Source organism: Protopterus annectens, chromosome 11.part0 (assembly GCF_019279795.1).
Source record: "Protopterus annectens isolate FY-2018-M chromosome 11.part0, PAN1.0, whole genome shotgun sequence".
NCBI classification, from domain to species: domain Eukaryota; kingdom Metazoa; phylum Chordata; order Ceratodontiformes; family Protopteridae; genus Protopterus; species Protopterus annectens.
The window spans coordinates 281806682-281825152 of record NC_056745.1 but is presented as its reverse complement, the minus strand read 5'-3'; the positions used below and the strand labels follow the sequence as shown (position 1 = coordinate 281825152).

Sequence of the window (18471 nt, the reverse complement as noted above, 5' to 3'; positions counted from 1 at the left end):
CTGGGAACTAACTTTGGGCAGCATGATGCCAGGGAATCTTCTTGGGCTAGGCCTATATAAAGATGAGTTTGAAGTTAGACAGAAAGGGCAGGGGATACGTGGATGTTATATAGGTGAGACAAAATAAATGCATAGGTACAATGTAACCAGAAATTGCTTAATCCAGTGGTGCAGGCACAAATAAATTTCAGGCAGGGTAGCAGATGCATTTGGCCAGAGTCATGCAGCAGTCACATAACTGGGTTTTGAAGGACAAATGACTCTTATTTTCCTGAGGTCACTGGGTAGGAGGACCCAGTGTGTCAGTCATAGTCAGTTAATTGCATATTTTTCCAAGAATCTGATAATATGGTGGTCTTTGTAGTAGACATTTCAAGCTGCCTAAATTTCTGTTTCACCAATTTTTCACTGGAAGTGGCTTATGTCTCTTCGACAATTTTTGAATTCTCTACTGATTTTTGCCTGCACTGCTAACTTGATGAAAGATGTTTCATAATCTCCTTTTTTACAGAAAGGAGATTATGAAAGATGTTTCATAATCTCCTTTCTGTAAGAAAAAGAAAACAGTGCTTTGCATTACCTCTTAGTCATCCTCCATGTGTTATCAAATTCTTCATGCTTGTTCTTGTACATTTTATACACAATGCTGGCCGGAGGTTGCTGGCTCACTTAATTTACCTAAATATTCTTATCAAAGTAGCTCCCTATTAAAATGTCAACAAAACACCAAAACACACACACACACACACACACACACACACACACACACACACACACACACACACACACACACTCAAAAAAAAAGAAAATACTGGAAAAGAGTGAATTTTGAAAATCTTTCTTCACATTTAAACTTCTTTTTTTACAGAGGGCAAGCCCCCTATACCCCCCAATTTAGGGGGCAAGCCCCCCCCAAAAAAAATTATATATACCAACTCTGAGATCACCATGCCTTGGAGAAAAGTGAGCATTCCAAGAAATGGCATCTCAGACTTGGTATATGTAAATCCAGTCTTTTGGCCATTTCGGGACTAATTCTAGCAGATCCCAGCATTTCAAATGGCTACAGATCAGGGTATCTCTTCCACCTTTAATCTGCTTAAAGTGTACAGATTAAGTCTCTTGAGTCTTTTGTGACATGGCATAATCTGATTTCTCTTCTTCTGGAGTGGACTACCTCTGCCAACTCTATGTCTTTAGAGATGGCATTTCTTGAACCACACAGAGTTCTCTAAATCATTCTTCCTATGTGCTTATTATGGGGAATAATAGCCTCTCAGTTTCTAGAGGTAATGCCTGTATATTCCAGAACATTTCCTCTCTGTTTTTTAGTGCAATCTAGAACCCCTGCTACTGTATCCTACTGCAATCCAGAACCACTCCCAGCTGTCTCCTAGTACATTCCAGAAGTCCTCACAGCTATAGTCTTGCATTCCAAAACCTCTCCAGTTTCTACATATTATCTGTTGTTCTTATTGACTGTCTTTTTACATTCATTTCCCATATTTGTATCATCAGATTTAATTGGCACAAAGGTCTTTTTCCATGTTTGCTTTGTGAGGCTTTTATCGCAAATTGTAGTATACTCTTCAGCTGGAATTCTCCACAATACCATTGTTGTGCTCTTCTTTACACTGACACAATGTTACCATTTATTTCACCATTCTTCCAGCCTTCATAGGTTCATAGGTAGGTACTAGGCTATTTGCCTGAAGGCATTTCTAAGCCTAGCCAGAATTGTGTTGGCTTTCGCCATCCCCTTAGTTTAGTTCCCTGTGCCTCTGTCCAGCAGAGCCATTGAAGTGATCCCCAGGGTAAACTTTCTATTTCCCAGCCACTCGTCAATGTTTCTCCTGAAGAGTGTTAGTGAGGAACTCTGCCTAATGTAGATTGGAATCTTGTTCCAGAGCATGGGAAGTCTCAGGGACAGGAATCTATCCCTCCAGCATGTTCTATTTATTGTTGTGGTGAGGTTTAGATCCCTAGAGCATGTGGCTCGAGGGGATATGGTTTTCTTTAGATGGAGCATGTCCATCAATTCTGGGTTGGACATGGCCTTGTATGTCAGGCATAGATCACCTCTGAGTAGGCGGTATGCAACCGAGTACAGTTGGAGTTTCTTCAGTTGAGCTGCATAGGGCATCTGTTTGAGGCCAGTGATCCTCTTGTTGAGGTACTTCTGTGGTCTTTCCAGCTGTTGCAGGTGACTTGTAAGGTACATCCCAAATGGGGCGTTGTACTCTATGATGGGTCTGATGAGTGATGTGTAGAGGGGCACAATGACCTCTTTTGATCTAGATGCAAACCGTTTTGTGATTAGATGGGCCACATAGAAGAATTTTCTAACCACTTTAGCAATGTGATTATCAAAGGAGAGATTACTATCTACTTGGGTCCCCAGATCCCTTATTACAGCTTCTGTATTTTGGGGGCTACCACCTATGTGGTAGCTTGTGGGTACTTTGTTTTTTCCAAAGGGGATGACTATGCACTTTTTGGCATTTGGCTTGAGGCCATAGTTCTAACACCAGGTATCTGGATGTCTGTGTCATCCAGAGAGTCAATTATAGCCCCTAGTTTGCAGCCGTCTGTGAACTTGGTCAGCCATAGATGTCCTGTGCTTGCCCGTACCTCTAAGAAGTATATGCCAAACAGGAGGGATCCTAGGACTGAGCCCTGGGGAACACCACTTGTAACCAGTTTAGAGTCAGACCTAGCTCCCGCAACTCTTACCATGTGGGTTCTGTCCATGGGCCAGTTGGCAACCCATCTCGTGACATAGGGGTCTATGTTCAGGCTGGTGAGATTGTCTATAATACCAGAATGGGGAATGGTATTGAAGGCCTTTGCGAGGTCTAGGTAGGCTGTGTGGACCACCTTTCCCTCATCTATAGCCTTGGTAAATGTTTCAAAGAAGTCCACAAGGTTTAGGAGGCATGATCTGCCCTTAACAAAGCCGAACTGGGTAGGGTCCAGTGTTTGGAGGTTCCCAATGTCTCTGTTAATGAGATCCATGATGATGCACTCCATAGCCTTGCAGACCAAGCTAGTCAGGCTTATAGGGCGATAGTTCCTGGGGTCTGTTGTGGTTCCAGCTTTGTGGAGCAGAATAACTGTTGCTGTGTGCCACTCTATGGGCATGTAGCCTGTGGAGAGGCTGAGTTTGAATAGTGTATTTAGGTGAGGGGTTAATTCATCTTTGAGCTCATGTAGGATGCAGCCTGTGACATGATCCAGTTCCATTGATGCTGTGTTTTTGGCTTTGGAGAGGGCTGTTTTAACTTGAGTGTCTGTGATTTCAGGGACACTACATTATTCTGGTGTGGTTATGGGCCCTTTTGGGGTGGGGGGGTGAAGTTTGCACTGAACAGTCTGCCAGGATGTTGGCGATATCGGTTGGTTCAGTGTATTTTGCGCCATTCTGCACTAACTCCGAGCAGATCTGAGAATTGCCACTTAGAGTCTTGACATAGCTAAAGAATGCCTTATGGTTATCTTTGGAGTCCTTGGCAATTTTTCTTTCGAAGCTAGCCTTGGATGATTTTTATGAGGGAACATAGTTACTTGTTGATACTGATCTGAGATGTCTTACCTTCTTGGGGTTTTACTCTTTTCTGTTGTATAGCTTGTTTATGGCAGGGGTCCACCAGACTGGTTTCCTTTTCTTGGAGGAGTTAGTTTTGGTTTTGCTTGGGATAGCACGATCCATGTATTACTGTAGGTGCCCGAAGAGTGCATTAGTAAAGAATTTTGCAGCTTGGGCAGTGTTATCCTTTAGCATGGGGACTTTGAAACTTTCCACCTCGGTCTTACATAAAGTGAAGTTTGCTTTTGAAAAGTTTTTCACGATGGTTTCTTTGACAGGGAGTGGGGGCAGAATGTGGGTATCCAGAGTGATTAGTTTATGGTCAGATCTAACCAGCGACCAGGAGTTGACTTCCGGTGTGGAACACAGGTCGCCCATGTTAGTGATGACCAGGTCCAATATGTTGTCACCTCTGGTGGGGGTGTTGACTAGTTGATCCAGGGTGTTTGAGTTTATAAATTCTAGGAAATGTTGGGCAAGGGAGTTAGTACTTGAGTAGTTCTCCCAGTTAATGTTTGGGTAATTGAAATCACCCTGTATTAGGGTGTTTGGTAGGACCTTGATGAGTAGTATTACCCTTTCCACGTCACCATGTGTATCACTTCAGTTCCTTATGCTAGCAACACCTGGAAAATATCACTGTCTTCAAAAACATGGTTTCTGTCTTACACACAAAGACATAAACTTGCAAATGCTTGTACAGTCACACTTGTGACCTGTTTAGAAACCCACACTCAGTCAGTTCTACTTCTGGGGACACTCTTTCATGCCAAAGAACTAGAACTAATGTTGGTGATTTTTTTTGTCATCACCAGTCTATTTAAGTAAAATAGATTACTTTCTGTCCAATGAAATTGAATTGCAAATATTAAAAAAATAGTAACCACTGGAAATTCTTAAGTTTACATTCTGCAGATGATATGAATCACCATAATCTTAAATTAATACTGACCCCAAGTACTTCAGACTTGGAGGGAGGCCCAATTAAGACTTTCATTTGAATCAACCCCTCATGGGAACTCTAAATCCATATGTTTTCCCAATAATAATGTATGATATTTATCTAAACTAGTCCTTCATTAGGGACTAAGCCCTGTCTCTAAGCTCATACTTTTACTCCACCCATAGCCACACAGTGTATGTGTGTGTGTGTGTGTGTGTGTGTGTGTGTGTGTGTGTGTGTGTGTGTGTGTGTGTGTGTGTGTGTGTGTGTGTGTGTGTGTGTGTACCCCTTATACTTTGATATACATAGTTTAAGTGACACATTTTCAATGTAAGCCTGTTGGTGAAGTGCCAACTTCTTTTAGGTGTATGATGTAAAAACACAAAAAATATATCTACAGTTATAACTTAAGTTAGAATGCATTATGTATTCTTCTATTACAGGTTGTTGCCATTCATTCTAGGGCTTAGGCCTGATGTAGTATGATATTTAGACATAAAACTGTATTATTCAAAATCTATTTTGATTGTATAATATATTTTACTTGTGATTTACTTATCTAAATGTATCTATACTTCTTTCTTGGAGTGCAAAATTGTCTTTAATGAAAAAGCTTATCTGCCTATAAATCTCTTCCTAAGCAAATTCAGTTATAGTATAACTTAATGTAAATTTCTCTCAAGTTTTGCACTTGTTGTTGTTGTGTCTTTCGGCTTATCCCAGTTAGGGGTCGCCACAGCAGAACTCCGGTCCGCTAATGTTTGGTAGTGGATTTTTACATGCTGAGTTACCAGCCCTGATGCACAACCTTCAGCGAAGGCACGCCCATTCACGTATGTCTCCACACAGAAGACGCTCTAGCTGGGAATCGAACGTGACAACGTCTTGCTGTGAGGCGACACCACTACTGCAGCACCACTACCGCGGGTCAAATTTTGCACTTGTATGCATCAAATTACCAACTTCTCTTCATATTTTTCTGTCCTTTTTAAACTTTGACACCGCTAACGCAGCACCACTACCGCAGGTCAAATTTTGCACTTGTATTCATCAAATTACCAACTTCTCTTCATATTTTCTGTCCTTTTTAAACTTTGTCTTCTATATTTTGCAAAATTATTCAATTTCCTTTGTCCAATCTTTTAAAAAAAATAAGCAGGAAATAAATTAAATTGTAGACTTTGTCAGCTGCTTGGTAATATCATGTTTTCTCATTGTTTTCTCATTGTGAGTGCATGGTATCCTATTAACATGTCAGAATTAGACTTAATTAAACAAACCCTGATGCTGTACTCAGAAAAGTTTGTACCTACTAGTGCTGTATCCTAAGCATTTCAAGTGATGAACTTTAATGACATACTATTCATTTGATTTGTTTGAAAATGCATGCTCTTTGAAATGATACACTTTTAGATGTTTGTACCTGACTGACAGTGTGCTATAGATAATTGAAACAATCACATGTAAACCTGCTAAATCCTGTAGATGCAACAATACCAAAGGATGTTACATTGTACTACTGAATCAGGAGAATTCTTGGGTTATTATTCCTGTTTTGTTTTTCCTTAAGGGCTTTGACCCCTTCTACCACAAGTGTTTAATATGTACTTGGCTATGTTCATCTGCCTCAGAATTCACTCCACCTTGGAGGTAAAGAGTTATTTCTGAAATGGTGACACCAAGAAAGCCGTGTTTCCAGAACACAATATTTGTGTGACATAAGAGTCAGCAGCTCCTGATGTTGACCTTCTTTTGATGGTTCCCTGAATTTTCATTTGCATGAGATGTGACTTAAACAGTGTCTTAGCTGACTAAAGCCCTCAGCAGTTAGGTCTGTTAGATGTCTCCCATTTGATACAGTTTATAAGATAAGTAAAATACATTAATTTTAACTGTGAGTCGTTTGATTCAGACGAGGAAAAAAGTATTTAAAATCATTCATTTTATAAAATCCAATGACCTGCTATTCTACATTGAAAAGTAATACATTAAAAATTGAATAAATTTAATTTATATAATTTTCCAGAATCTCCTGCAACTCCTCAGCCAATAGACATTCGATCAGCTTTCAAAAGAAGGTAATTTTTAACATTATTGATTGCTGTGTCAATCTGCTTATTTCTTTGTTTATTTTATTTGTTAATGAAGTAAGTCAGGCTATCTGAATTTCCATTTCAGCTACAACATAGAAAATACCTCACAGATGAAGCAAAACACTGCATGGAGATAGTAGTTACTTTAGGAATGTATATAAAGATTTGACAAACAGTGAAGGAACTATAAAAAGAGATTGCAAAGTACAGTTCAGTCAGATTTAGTATACAAAATTAATGACAGCTGAGCACAAAACACTGTTACTTATTACTAATTCCACTTGTTCTTGTGTAATGTTTATTTTATAGTATGTTAAGATCTTTCTTCTCAGAATGCCTGCTTACTCTTTGCAATGTACACAATGTATTATGGATATTACAACTCTGCTATTAAAGTGGAACTGCAATGTACACATGTCTTCGTTAAACTATTGCTGTTATGGAGCCAGGATCTTGACAGAAAAAGGTCAACTGAGCAGCCCAGCCACCTAGATGTCAAATACAAATAAATAATATGAGAAAACATGATTATTTAGTAAGTTTAATGGTACTATATCATCATGGCTCCTAAAATGCACATCAGATTTGAATAGAACTGCATGCTATCTTTGCAGAAGTCATAATCAGTATTAAGTCTGTGAAGAAATTTAAGCACTCTTTACATTTCAAGATCTGATCGATTCCTATTTACCAGAAGTAGCACCAGCACATAACAATGGGCTTGCAATAAAAACACTCTGCAAAGACATGTAACAACCCTGTCAGTATCCTGACTCCTCAAAATACAGTCTCAAAATAAAATGACGTGTAGCTCATTTTGCATACATGTGACTTATACAGGTGGCACTTAGCCAGAAATAACTGTATCTAACTCAGGGCACAGTCAGAAATCACATCTACTCTTCAAGCATCTACTCATATGTATGTTTTTTCTCCTTTCCATCTGCAGCTGTCTCTTGCACAGATTTCCTAAGATAAATATCAGTCTGTAGTTCATCTCCTGAAATGTCAAGCACATGGAGCCTTCAACCCTGGCATTAGATAAAAAAGTATTATGACAGAGCCGCCTGCATTATGTAAGGTCAGAATGTGGTCACTCAGAAACTACTTCAGTGAATACAACTCATTGAAACACTTCAATGTCATGAAATCTAATGGCAGAGAGTGAAAACATTTCATTGCATCCCTCCATGCCCCCAAAATTATATATACCAATTTCACAGTCACACTACACTGAAGAAAGGAGAAACTCCCCAAAACAGTACATAGCAGTCTCAAGCAATCACTGTTGTTCCTCGTACATGCTTGAGCAGGTGATTTCTGAGGAATTGCTGTATGAAGAAACACAGGACAGCCAAAACAGCTACTTATTTCCCTATGTCTCACTCGTATCTGTCAATCTTTTTAGGGAAAAGGACCCTACTTTCAGATATTGTTTAAGATACTGGTAACATTAACTTTGAATTTCTCCAGAAATATCCAGTTTTAAAAGGTATTGAACAGTTGGTACAGGGGGTTAAGGCTGTGAGCTTTAGCTACTGTGGTACAAGATTTGATATCCTCAGCCCACCATTTCCTACTGTGTGACCTTGGACAAATTCACCTAACCAGCATAACTTCAGTTCAGAATAAGCAACATTCAAGTTTTATAAATTTGTAACTTTTTTTAACAAATTGAAATAAAACATAACCTGTGTAAAAGATAAACTCAAATTTAACTCAGACTTATTTTCATGCAGATATGCTTAAAGAGCTTGAACTATACCCAACACTAGATAAACTATATTTAATACAAATATATATTTTTCTGTTAAAACAGTGGTGAAGGACAAGATGATGCAGGAGAACTTGACTTCAGTGGTCTTCTTAAACACAGGTGGGAAATAAAAGACTGTGAATTATAGATTATATAGATTATTAGATAATTTACACATCAACTGCTACATTTTTTGTCGCATCTAGGCTATATAAGAGCACAGTGTTAATAATTATTTTAACTGAAATAAATGTAGTGTGCATAGTAGTTTAAATATAAACAAAATGTTGATTATTTCTGCTTCCTAAATAATAATCCTTCTGAATTTTCATCACAAGTTATGTGTTTTATGATTGTTTTGAATAGGTTAGCCCAACTAAGCCTATGACTTCCTTCAAGAGGAGTTCCAAGTTGATATCCATATGGACTATTTCATTTTTTTTTTATTTCTTTGTGATCATTTCAGGATTGTTCTAGGGCAATCTGAGTTATCACCCCCAAATTGGTCAGACTCTGCTTTTCATGTTTTATGATTTTAATAATCACATCTGTAATTATTATCTACTCAGTAAGGATATAGTAGCAATAAAAAGCACATTACTTTTACTTATTAAGCATATCATTACAATAGCGTGTTATCATGCCATTTTTTACAATATATATATATATATATATATATATATATATATATATATATATATATATATATATATACCTCAATGCCATAGAGCTCTTTTTCTGTGTTTAACAAGCTGCTCTGTGACCATTGTAATCTATATTCATATTTGCAAGCACATACAACTCTCAGAAGCTCTCTTATTAGTAGTGAGTTGTCTGCTCTTACTAAAGAGTATACATAAACTGCAAAAATAATGCTCACAGTATGTAGAAGTGTTTCTGCTAATGGTAACAAATAAGACTTGTTAACATTTTGTTAGACTAATAATATTTATCAAACTACGAGGGGATTACTGCATTTTCTAACACATTTTAAAAGTTTCTTTGCTCAAATACTGTGTAATATATTAGTTGCACATTTTATTTTCACAGAATTTTATGAACTCACAAAACAGCTCTTAGACCAAGCATAAACTTATCACTATTTAGTTATTTAGCGATCTGTATAGTCCATTCAGCTAAAGTGTCAGTGTATTCCCACAAATGTTATAACCTTTTTTTTCAATACTAGGGAGGTAAAACAAGAGGATACAGGCCCAGACATTGATGTGTGGGAACTGCTGAAGGCAGCACAGCCCAGTGAATATGAAAAGATTGCATTCCAGTACGGTATTACTGACTTGAGGGGTATGCTTAAACGACTAAAACGCATAAAGAGAGAAGAAAAGAAGAGTGCAGGTACACAGTAAATGGTGAATTAGTAACAATGTATAAGATGACCTTTCACCTCACTCAGTCTCAACATTTCAGGAATTTATTTATTTGTTTGTTTATATTTGTTTACCTGGGTAGTGCATTGATCAATACTGAGATCAATACTGACTAATTTTAGGCTCAGCCCGAGTGAAATGCAAAGAATTTCACAAACAAAAAATACACAAATGTAAGCACTAACAGACTAATTCAAACTAATTACACAGAAGAAACTGTGTATTTACATTATAGTAAACAAGCACAGTGCAATGTTCAATCAAGCAGAGTATAATGTACAATGTATACATTAGTTTCTAAAGTGGGTAAATCTTCAATGAATCTTGAAAGAGAAGAGACTCTGAAAGGAGATAGGTTAGGTGATATTTCTTGTGTTGAAGCAAGAGCATTTGGTTTGGATGAAGTGCTTTTTAAGTTGTACTCTGAATTTGAAATAAGTGATGATTTATTTAATGTCGATGGGGAGAGCTTGTCAAAGAATAGATGCCTGAGAGGAGAAAGCATGTGCAGTGCTGTGGAGCTTGGCTCTAGCAGTAATGAGAGTTGGTAACACAGAGCATGTGCAGTGCTGTGGAGCTTGGCTCTAGCGGTAATGAGAGTTGGTGTGACAGAACATGTGCAGTGCTGTGGAGCCTGGTTCTAGCAGTAATGAGAGTTGGTAACACAGAGCATGTGCAGTGCTGTGGAGCTTGGCTCTAGCGGTAATGAGAGTTGGTGTGACAGAGCATGTGCAGTGCTGTGGAGCTTGGCTCTAGCAGTAATGAGAGTTGGTAACACAGAGCATGTGCAGTGCTGTGGAGCTTGGCTCTAGCGGCAATGAAAGTTGGTGTGACAGAGCATGTGCAGTGCTATAGAGCTTGGCTCTAGTGGTAATGAAAGTTGGTGTCTGGCTTGTGAGTAGTGCCTCAGGTTGTTTGAGGAGTTTTGTTTTATGAACTATAGTGCAAGGAAAGTAAATATGTGGAGTTAGAGTAGTTTGTAGAGATGGGATCATAAAAGTGGGTTAGATCTTTGTTTTATGAGTAGCCATTTGGCTTTTTCTAGACTGATACAATGATGCTCACAGAGAGGTGAATTTGTAATGAATCAGCAGATGCTGTTAGAAACAGTCTAGATTGTGGTAAAGTGTTTCTTTGGGACAGAAGCAAAAATTGGGAGCCCATATTCAAGTTGAGAAAAGAGGACTCTTTTGCCAATGGCTGCTCTGGCTGGTTGGAATAGAATAGAGGAGATCTTTTTGACCCAGGAGAGGAGGGAGTTTATTTTGGATCTCACTTTCTCTAAGTGGAAATGGAAGTTTAGTGACAGATCAAGTCATAGTTTTATGTACCTGAAAATAGAGATTGTCTCAATGGAATAATTGTGGAGGCCAAGCATAGTTAAAGAGTAAGGTGCTTGGTGAATTTTCTGTGGAATTTCAAAAAAACATAGCTTTGTCTTGGTGAGGTTGTGAAGTAGTTTATAGCTTATGAACTATTGATGGAGCTCATGTAAAGCTGATTGGAATTAGCATTGAATGTTGGTATGAAAGTGACCTGAACAGTAAATGGCCATGTCATCAACATAGAAGTTAAGCAGGAGATGGGGGGGGGGGGTATCAAGGAAGTTTGTTAATGAATATGCAGAAGATAGTGATCAATGTGGTCAAATGTCTTTGTCAGGTCTACAAATAGGGCACCTGTAAAGAAGCCATTATCAGAGCTTAGCAGGTTGTTATCTGATATGGACCAAAGTACTGTCATAGTACTTTGTCCAGGTCAGAATCCTGTTGCTTGGAGGAGAACATGTGGTATTGCTGGATACAAAGAGTGAGAGAGAGTTGGGTGTAGAGTATCTTTTCAAGATGTTTTCCCAGAAGTGGAAAGATGGATATTGGGTGGAAGTGAGAGGTATCTTTTGGGTTGGTTTGCTCTCGGATTGGTTTAATTACCACAGTTTTCTAAATCTGTGACATGATGTTTTGTGCGAGACATAGATTATATATATGTGTGGGTGAGAAGAAGACATAGGTGCTCTCTGAAGTGATATATAAACCAGGGGGTTTCAGATACAGGAGGGGTGTCAGTGGAAATATTTTCAAGTAGAATAGAGACTTCTTTACGAAGTATGCATTTGAAGTGGAAAAGGGGGATGAATGGTGGTGGGGTGAGCAATGCATGATCTCTGGGAGGTGTGAACTTTATTGATTAGAGATTGCTAAATTCTTTAAGGAAATCTGGAAATGTTTTACTGCACCACATTGAATGGTGTTTGTAGACAGGTTATCATGAGGTTTTCTTCCTGTAAGTAGGTTAACCTCTTTCCAAAAGTGTTTGGGAAATGTAAGTAGGTAGTTTGTTTCTTTGTTTGGAGATTTCTTTTGGGCCTCCTGATGGAATTCTTGGCTAGATTATGCAAGACTACAAAAGAGATACAGTTGTTGATTATTGGGGGATCTGCTTAAATTTTTGCCATGATTCGTCCCTCAGAGTTAAAAGATGACTGAGTTCAGTGGATAGCCATTCAGTTTTGGTGGATTTATAAAGATTTATAAAGCTTATGGATAAGTGGGAAGAATTTGTCTTGCAGCTGGAGTAGAAAGTTGGTTAGGTTTACATCTGTTATATTAGGGTCATGTAAGGAGAGTATATGATTCTAACTGTGGACCGTGAGAAAGGTTCTGAGTTTGTCTGTATTTGTACTATGCTGGTTTCTGAAGGTTTTTAATATTAGTGGTAGTTTAATAGGATGGTTGACAACTGTAAACGTGATTGGGCAGTGGTCACTTAGTGATGGTGGCAGAAGGTTTATGTTGGCGATGGATTTGTTATGTTTGTAATAATGTGTGCAGTGTTTGGAGGACCTGAGGTTAGATTTTAAGGAGACCTAGGTCTGACAGGAAAGTACCCCTGTCAAATGAAAGAGGGCCAAGTTAATTAAGATGGAAGTCACTTAGAATGATTGTGTTATTTTCATGACATTTATTAAGGATGGTAGTGATGAGTGATTTGAATTTATTAGGGAAGCAGGAGATGTTAGGCTGTAGCAATAAGTAGGGTTTTGCCTTTGTGAGTTTAGAAATTTTAGGAGAATCCGGTTAAGAACGGAGTCTGTGAAGAAGTTTGCTTGGTCAATGACTTTTGGGTTTACGTTCTGCCTGTAGAAATTTAAAGCCCCAAACACACACCAGATCATTTGCCTGGTCTGGAATCATTGACATACTTGTAGGAGGTTAAAAAATGTTGGAAGTTGTGGGAGAATTTTTAACATTGAATTCTATACTGCTAGAATGTCTGGATTGTGCTGGGAAATAATAGCACTTACGTGTTCCAGCTTGTTTCTGATGCTCTGTGCATTAATGAGGGCACAGCCAGTATAGGAAAGAATAGTTCTGTTGATGAGAAAAGGGAGTTGTTCGGCCTGGATTGGGTTCAAGTTTACTCTTAATGGAGTATTAAGATTATGGAGGATAGTCTGAATGAGGTATTTGGTGGTTTTAAGAAGATAAGAATGTTTCTGAGTTTTAGTAGTCCTATAGAAGAGTGACCATGACAGTGGGGAGTTGGAGAATAGGTTTGGTTTGATTACTGAGGGGTTGTAGTGGTGGTTTGTTCCTGTGTAGGGAAGTAGGGGTAGTACATAGTGATATGATTAGTTAAGTGTTTTATAAAAATAATTGTTATTGGAAGTAGGGGGTGACAGAGGTGAGAGGAAAAAAGAGGGAGGTAGAACACAGTAAGTTGAGGAAAGAGGAACATTTTGCTGATTGGATATGTGTTGTGTTTGTAAAGGAAATATTAAGTTTGAGTTAAGACTTCCAGAAACATTGTAGTACTGACTATGAGCACTTTGAGATAAGAGGGTTATACAATTTTATGGTGGTATCTTTTTAAGAGGTGTGTCTTGAGGATGTGACAGTAGGTGGAGATCAGAGCAAATATAATGGGTGGGGTGGGTGGTGGCTGGGGAATTGGGGGTGGTATAGGAGCAAACTGGGCCTATATTTGTGAATATAGGTAGAATGCTTTTCTAACTCAGTCCAGTAGCCAAGAAAGTAAATTCTATAGAAAAATATTATTTTAATTTTATTCTCAAAACCAAAAAACTAGTTATTGTATTTTATATGAAGCATGTGGTTGTTTCTACAGAGCTAGAGAGAGATAAATATACACATCTATCTATCTATCTATCTATCTATCTATCTATCTATCTATCTATCTATCTACTTGGATAATTTCAATGTTAAAGTGACATCCTGACCCCATGTGCAAAATTTTGAAAAAATCGGTTATGGATGGATGCAGATAAATACATACACACACATATATATATATATATATATATATATATAGATATAGATATATCAATTGGAAGTGGCTATCACCAGTGCTAAAAAGGGCTTTAACATTTATGAATCCTGGCCATGTGTGCAATGCATTAACTGTTAGTATGTACCTGACCAGACACATTCAGCAACTGGACTGACCATAAATCCCCAGGTAGGGCAATATTCCCTTTCCTTGTGGATTGTGCAATCTTATAGTTAGTATATATAATTAGGAAGTGGGTGTGAGGGGTGTGAGGGGGCTTTCTCGCATGCAAAAAGACTTGTTGTGGTATTGCCTGCTGCAGGGTTAATCCTCAGATCAAGCATAATACCTGTCAGTGTTTTGTATGGGAATTCTTGAAGATACATATCTGTCTCACCAATATGTCCTATTTATGAATCAAGCAAAAGTTAGGTCTTTGGATCTAGCAGTTCTAATGCTGTTTGCTTTGCAGATGTGCAGAAGGATTATCAGAATCAGGTCCAGGGATGTCTTGTAAGCCAAAAATAGGTTGCCTTTCAGTAATCTGTAGGAGACCAAATATAGTGATAGGGCTTTGAGGCGATCTGTATAGGACATTGTGTTTATATACTATAATCTTTTCTTTAAGGAACCTTTATGGTCATTCCAGTTGCTGAATGTGTCTGGTCGGGTACATACTAACAGTTAATGAATTGCACACATGGCCAGGATTCATAAATGTTAAAGCACTTTTTAGCACTGGTGATAGCCACTTCCAATTGATAAGACAGTTCTACCACAGTGCTACCATAAAAAGGTTCAGTATCACAGTGGGCTGTGCCTCTGGCCAATGCAAATTCTATTGAGGCATTCTGAGGCAACAGCATATGATAATTAGCCATGTGCTCTCCCCTCCAGAAATACCTGTTGTAAGTAATTTAGACAGCCAAATGATTAACAGAACTGATTGGCTGAATAAATCCTTACTGCTAGCTGCAGTAGTTAAGCTACCCAAAAGTTAGCAGTCATCCTTTAGTCTCAATGGAAGAGATCATGTTAGAGGTAAGTGACAGGGAGTTTAGCAGACAGGCAGTGTATGGGTGTTTGTGCATGTCTATATGTATGTGGCTGTGTGTATGACATAATGTAAAGGTCTGAGTGATGTAACGTGTTTATGTGTGCGAGGGTGTGTGCATAAATGTGTGTGTGTGTGTGTGTGTGTGTGTGTGTGTGTGTGTGTGTGTGTGTGTGTGTGCGCGTGTGTGTGTGAGAGAGAGAGAGAGTGAGAGAGTGAGAGAGAGAGAGAGAGAGAGAGTTGGGGGTGTACATACCTTGCAACTCTCCCTAGAGTAACGAGCAGTTGTTGTAATATGACAGAGAGAAGACTAGACACCAGAGTAGCTTCTATTACTTCTAATAACTAAAACAAAGGTTAAAAAAACAACAAGTTTTGCAGCATAAACCATGTGAAGACTGAACATTAGACATCAGGAATATGTAAATAATACCCCAATCAGTTAAAAAGTTAATAGAACACAGGTGTTGGAGCAAGAATTGTATACTATGAAGCATGAACCTCTAATGTCAGGTATTATGGACTAACTATATTCATTCGTGATTTACAAGGGATGGTGACATTGGGGACATTCTGTCAACTCAGGAACAGGTATGGTGGTGTATCCCTGTGAGGGGATGAATGGGGGGGGGGGTCTGTGCTAAAGTGACATATTGGTCATCAGGGTAGGAGAAATGGGAGGGCGGCCAGGGTGGTGCAGCGTTTAGCATTGTCGCCACACAGCAAGAGGTTCTCTGGTTTGATCCTTGGCTGGGGTGCCTTCTGCATGTCCTCTCTGTGGTTGTGTGGGTTTCCCCCGGATGCTCCGGTTTCCTCCCACATCTAAAAGACATGCTGTAGGTGGACTGGACACTCTAAATTGGCCCTAGGTGTGAGTGTGTGCATGTGTGTGCCTTCTGTGGATGGTTGGGCGCTGGGCTGGCAACTCAACACTGTAAAACTCCATTGTCAATTATGAGTGGACAGGTGATCCACTGTGGCGACCCCAAACCGTGAAAAGCCAAAAGAAGAAGGGTAGGAGAAATGGGCCTGTTAGCAATTCTAATGATTGCTCAGTGATTCAGAAAATGTAAATTAGCTGATAATGGGGTCTGTCCTCATTGTGGTTAATGTGTCTTTGATTTTCTGATTATAGTGATCATGCTAACCCTCCCTATTTGGCAGCCTTAGCACTCACACCTGGCCTTTCTTTGAATCCTGGATATGTTTTTTCTGATCAAGAAGCTTGAAAAAAATATACTTCTTTCAGTCAGGTGTTTGAATTATTTTTGTTTTGATATATATATCATATATATCAATAGGTACATTGATCTATAGTGGTATCTATATCTCTATAAATGTCACCTGCTTCCTTGTCACACAATGGCATTTGGAAGGCATTTTTAGAATGGGGTTCTGTTCACAACACTATTGAAGGTGGGTACTGGGTGACAGCATGTGCTGGTGAAAAGTACTGTTGCTATCCAAAAGGTATTTACACCTTGTAGATATTAATCATAACCTATAAAATTAGTTGTTTTGCATTCTGATTTGTTAGTGTGTGTGATGTGTGTGTGTGTGTGTGTGTGTGTGTGTGTGTGTGTGTGTGTGTGTGTGTGTGTGTGTGTGTGTGTGTGTGTGTGTGTGTGTGTGTGTGTGTGTGTGTGTGTGTCTGTGACTCTATGTGCATAACCTAAGGCATACAGTAATAATATGCAGCAGCATAATCTATCTGGTACAGTAACAACTAAATGTGATACATGCAATGATATTTCAACTGATGTTAATAGTGTTTAAAAAAAGACTGACTACATCAGTGTCATGAAAGTTCTTTTCAGTATCATTTAAAAATGCACCAGATGAATGCACAGCTCTGCATCTTAGAGAGGTGGGTCCCTTGTGACCAAAGATCAGTCAGCTGCTCTGTCACAGGAGGAACCAAGGTGGGTGAGTGAGGTGGGAATAATTGTCAATTTGTCTGCAATTAGGCACTCCCCTTGTGAATGGGGGGAGGGGTGCCAAGACCACATGACAAATTAGCTGTAATAATACTGCATTACCAGGCAGAGCTGGTGCTGACTGAATTGACATGCACTGATGTCCATGACCTCAGCAGCTTTGCCTAGTTAAGGCATTCCAAAAAAATCGCACCACCCCATAGCAGCATACATGATGCAGTTGGAGGGTTCACTTCACATTTCCTCATCTCCTTCCCAACTCACCTATGGCTGAATGTGACCAGTGATACAAAAGCAAAATTCTGCAGATGGTCAGTGGGAAGGTATGCAATGGGAGGGAGGCAAAAAAAAATCAAGTGTTCCAGATGAATTATAGAAATACAAATATCCCAAGTACAATACTTCTTCTTATATCTGGTAGTGTATGAAGTCAGTGAAACACAGGTGGTGCTGTACACTTTTTTCAGTATGATGGGCTAATTATATTTTACTCCGGATATGCAACATCAGAGGAAATAGCTGCTTCATCCAGTGATGTTCTGACTTTTGCAAGTGGAATGTCGCCTCCCTCTCCACAAAGAAAATAATATTTTTTGTTGCTCTGTGTATTTTAGGAAAACTCCACTCGCCAAAGCTGCGTATGAGCAATTGACTATAAATCCTCACATATAACTGTAGTTAATTTACTCCTTATTGGGTGCAGCTGATTTCATCATGCACCATCTATACAGTGTGCCATGTATTATATATTCACAGCAATTGCATATTGATAATACTAATCTGTTTCTGCTGTTTGATTTTACATGCAAAAAAAATTGGAAGAATTATTTAAGATTTTCTCCTCATCTTATTTAAATAAAGCTTTTGCCAAGGTGCTGGACCCTGCATACCAGGTGGATAAAGGTGGAAGAATTAAACTGATTGTGGATCTGGCAGACCCAACTGTGGATCTGAAATGGTACAAAAATGGGCAAGAGATTCGACCCAGCACAAAGTAAGCACTTAATAGTCTACTAATAAAAGAAGTACTTTCCAAATCCGCTGGAACTGAGCGTTGTTTCTTTTATATGGCTGTACGGTTAATGTTCACTTGCACTTGCTCTTGTTTTCATGTCCTCGGTGCCTGGTAACCTCTTGAGTACTTCTTCACTTAGCATGCCATAGTAGTAGTAGTAGTAGTTAAAACTGCATGGTACTTCCTACTTTTTAAGACAGTGATACTGTATGTTTAGTGGTAGACTGGAAATGGAACTCAGCCTTGTTTCATATGAACAGCAAATTTAAATGTTCTGGCACATTTGAGTTTATAAACTATTTAAAACAGCAGTACATATTAGTATTACTTAATACAATATTAATTTTTTTTTGACTTCCTCATACACATATGCAGTCTAATATATACACATATGCATACACACACACAG

At 38.8% G+C, this 18471-nt stretch overlaps 1 protein-coding gene across 17 annotated transcripts in view; it reads left to right on the top strand.

The window, feature by feature from the left end:
• Positions 1-18471, top strand: part of MYBPC1 (myosin binding protein C1) — a 378023-nt gene that overhangs the window by 131511 nt on the left and 228041 nt on the right. For all 17 annotated transcript variants that reach the window (XM_044087757.1, XM_044087759.1, XM_044087760.1 and 14 more), the window contains 4 exons: positions 6556-6607; positions 8442-8498; positions 9568-9734; positions 17909-18041. In XM_044087757.1, coding sequence (XP_043943692.1) covers positions 6556-6607; positions 8442-8498; positions 9568-9734; positions 17909-18041 — 409 coding nt within the window. The remainder of the gene's footprint in view (positions 1-6555; positions 6608-8441; positions 8499-9567; positions 9735-17908; positions 18042-18471) is intronic.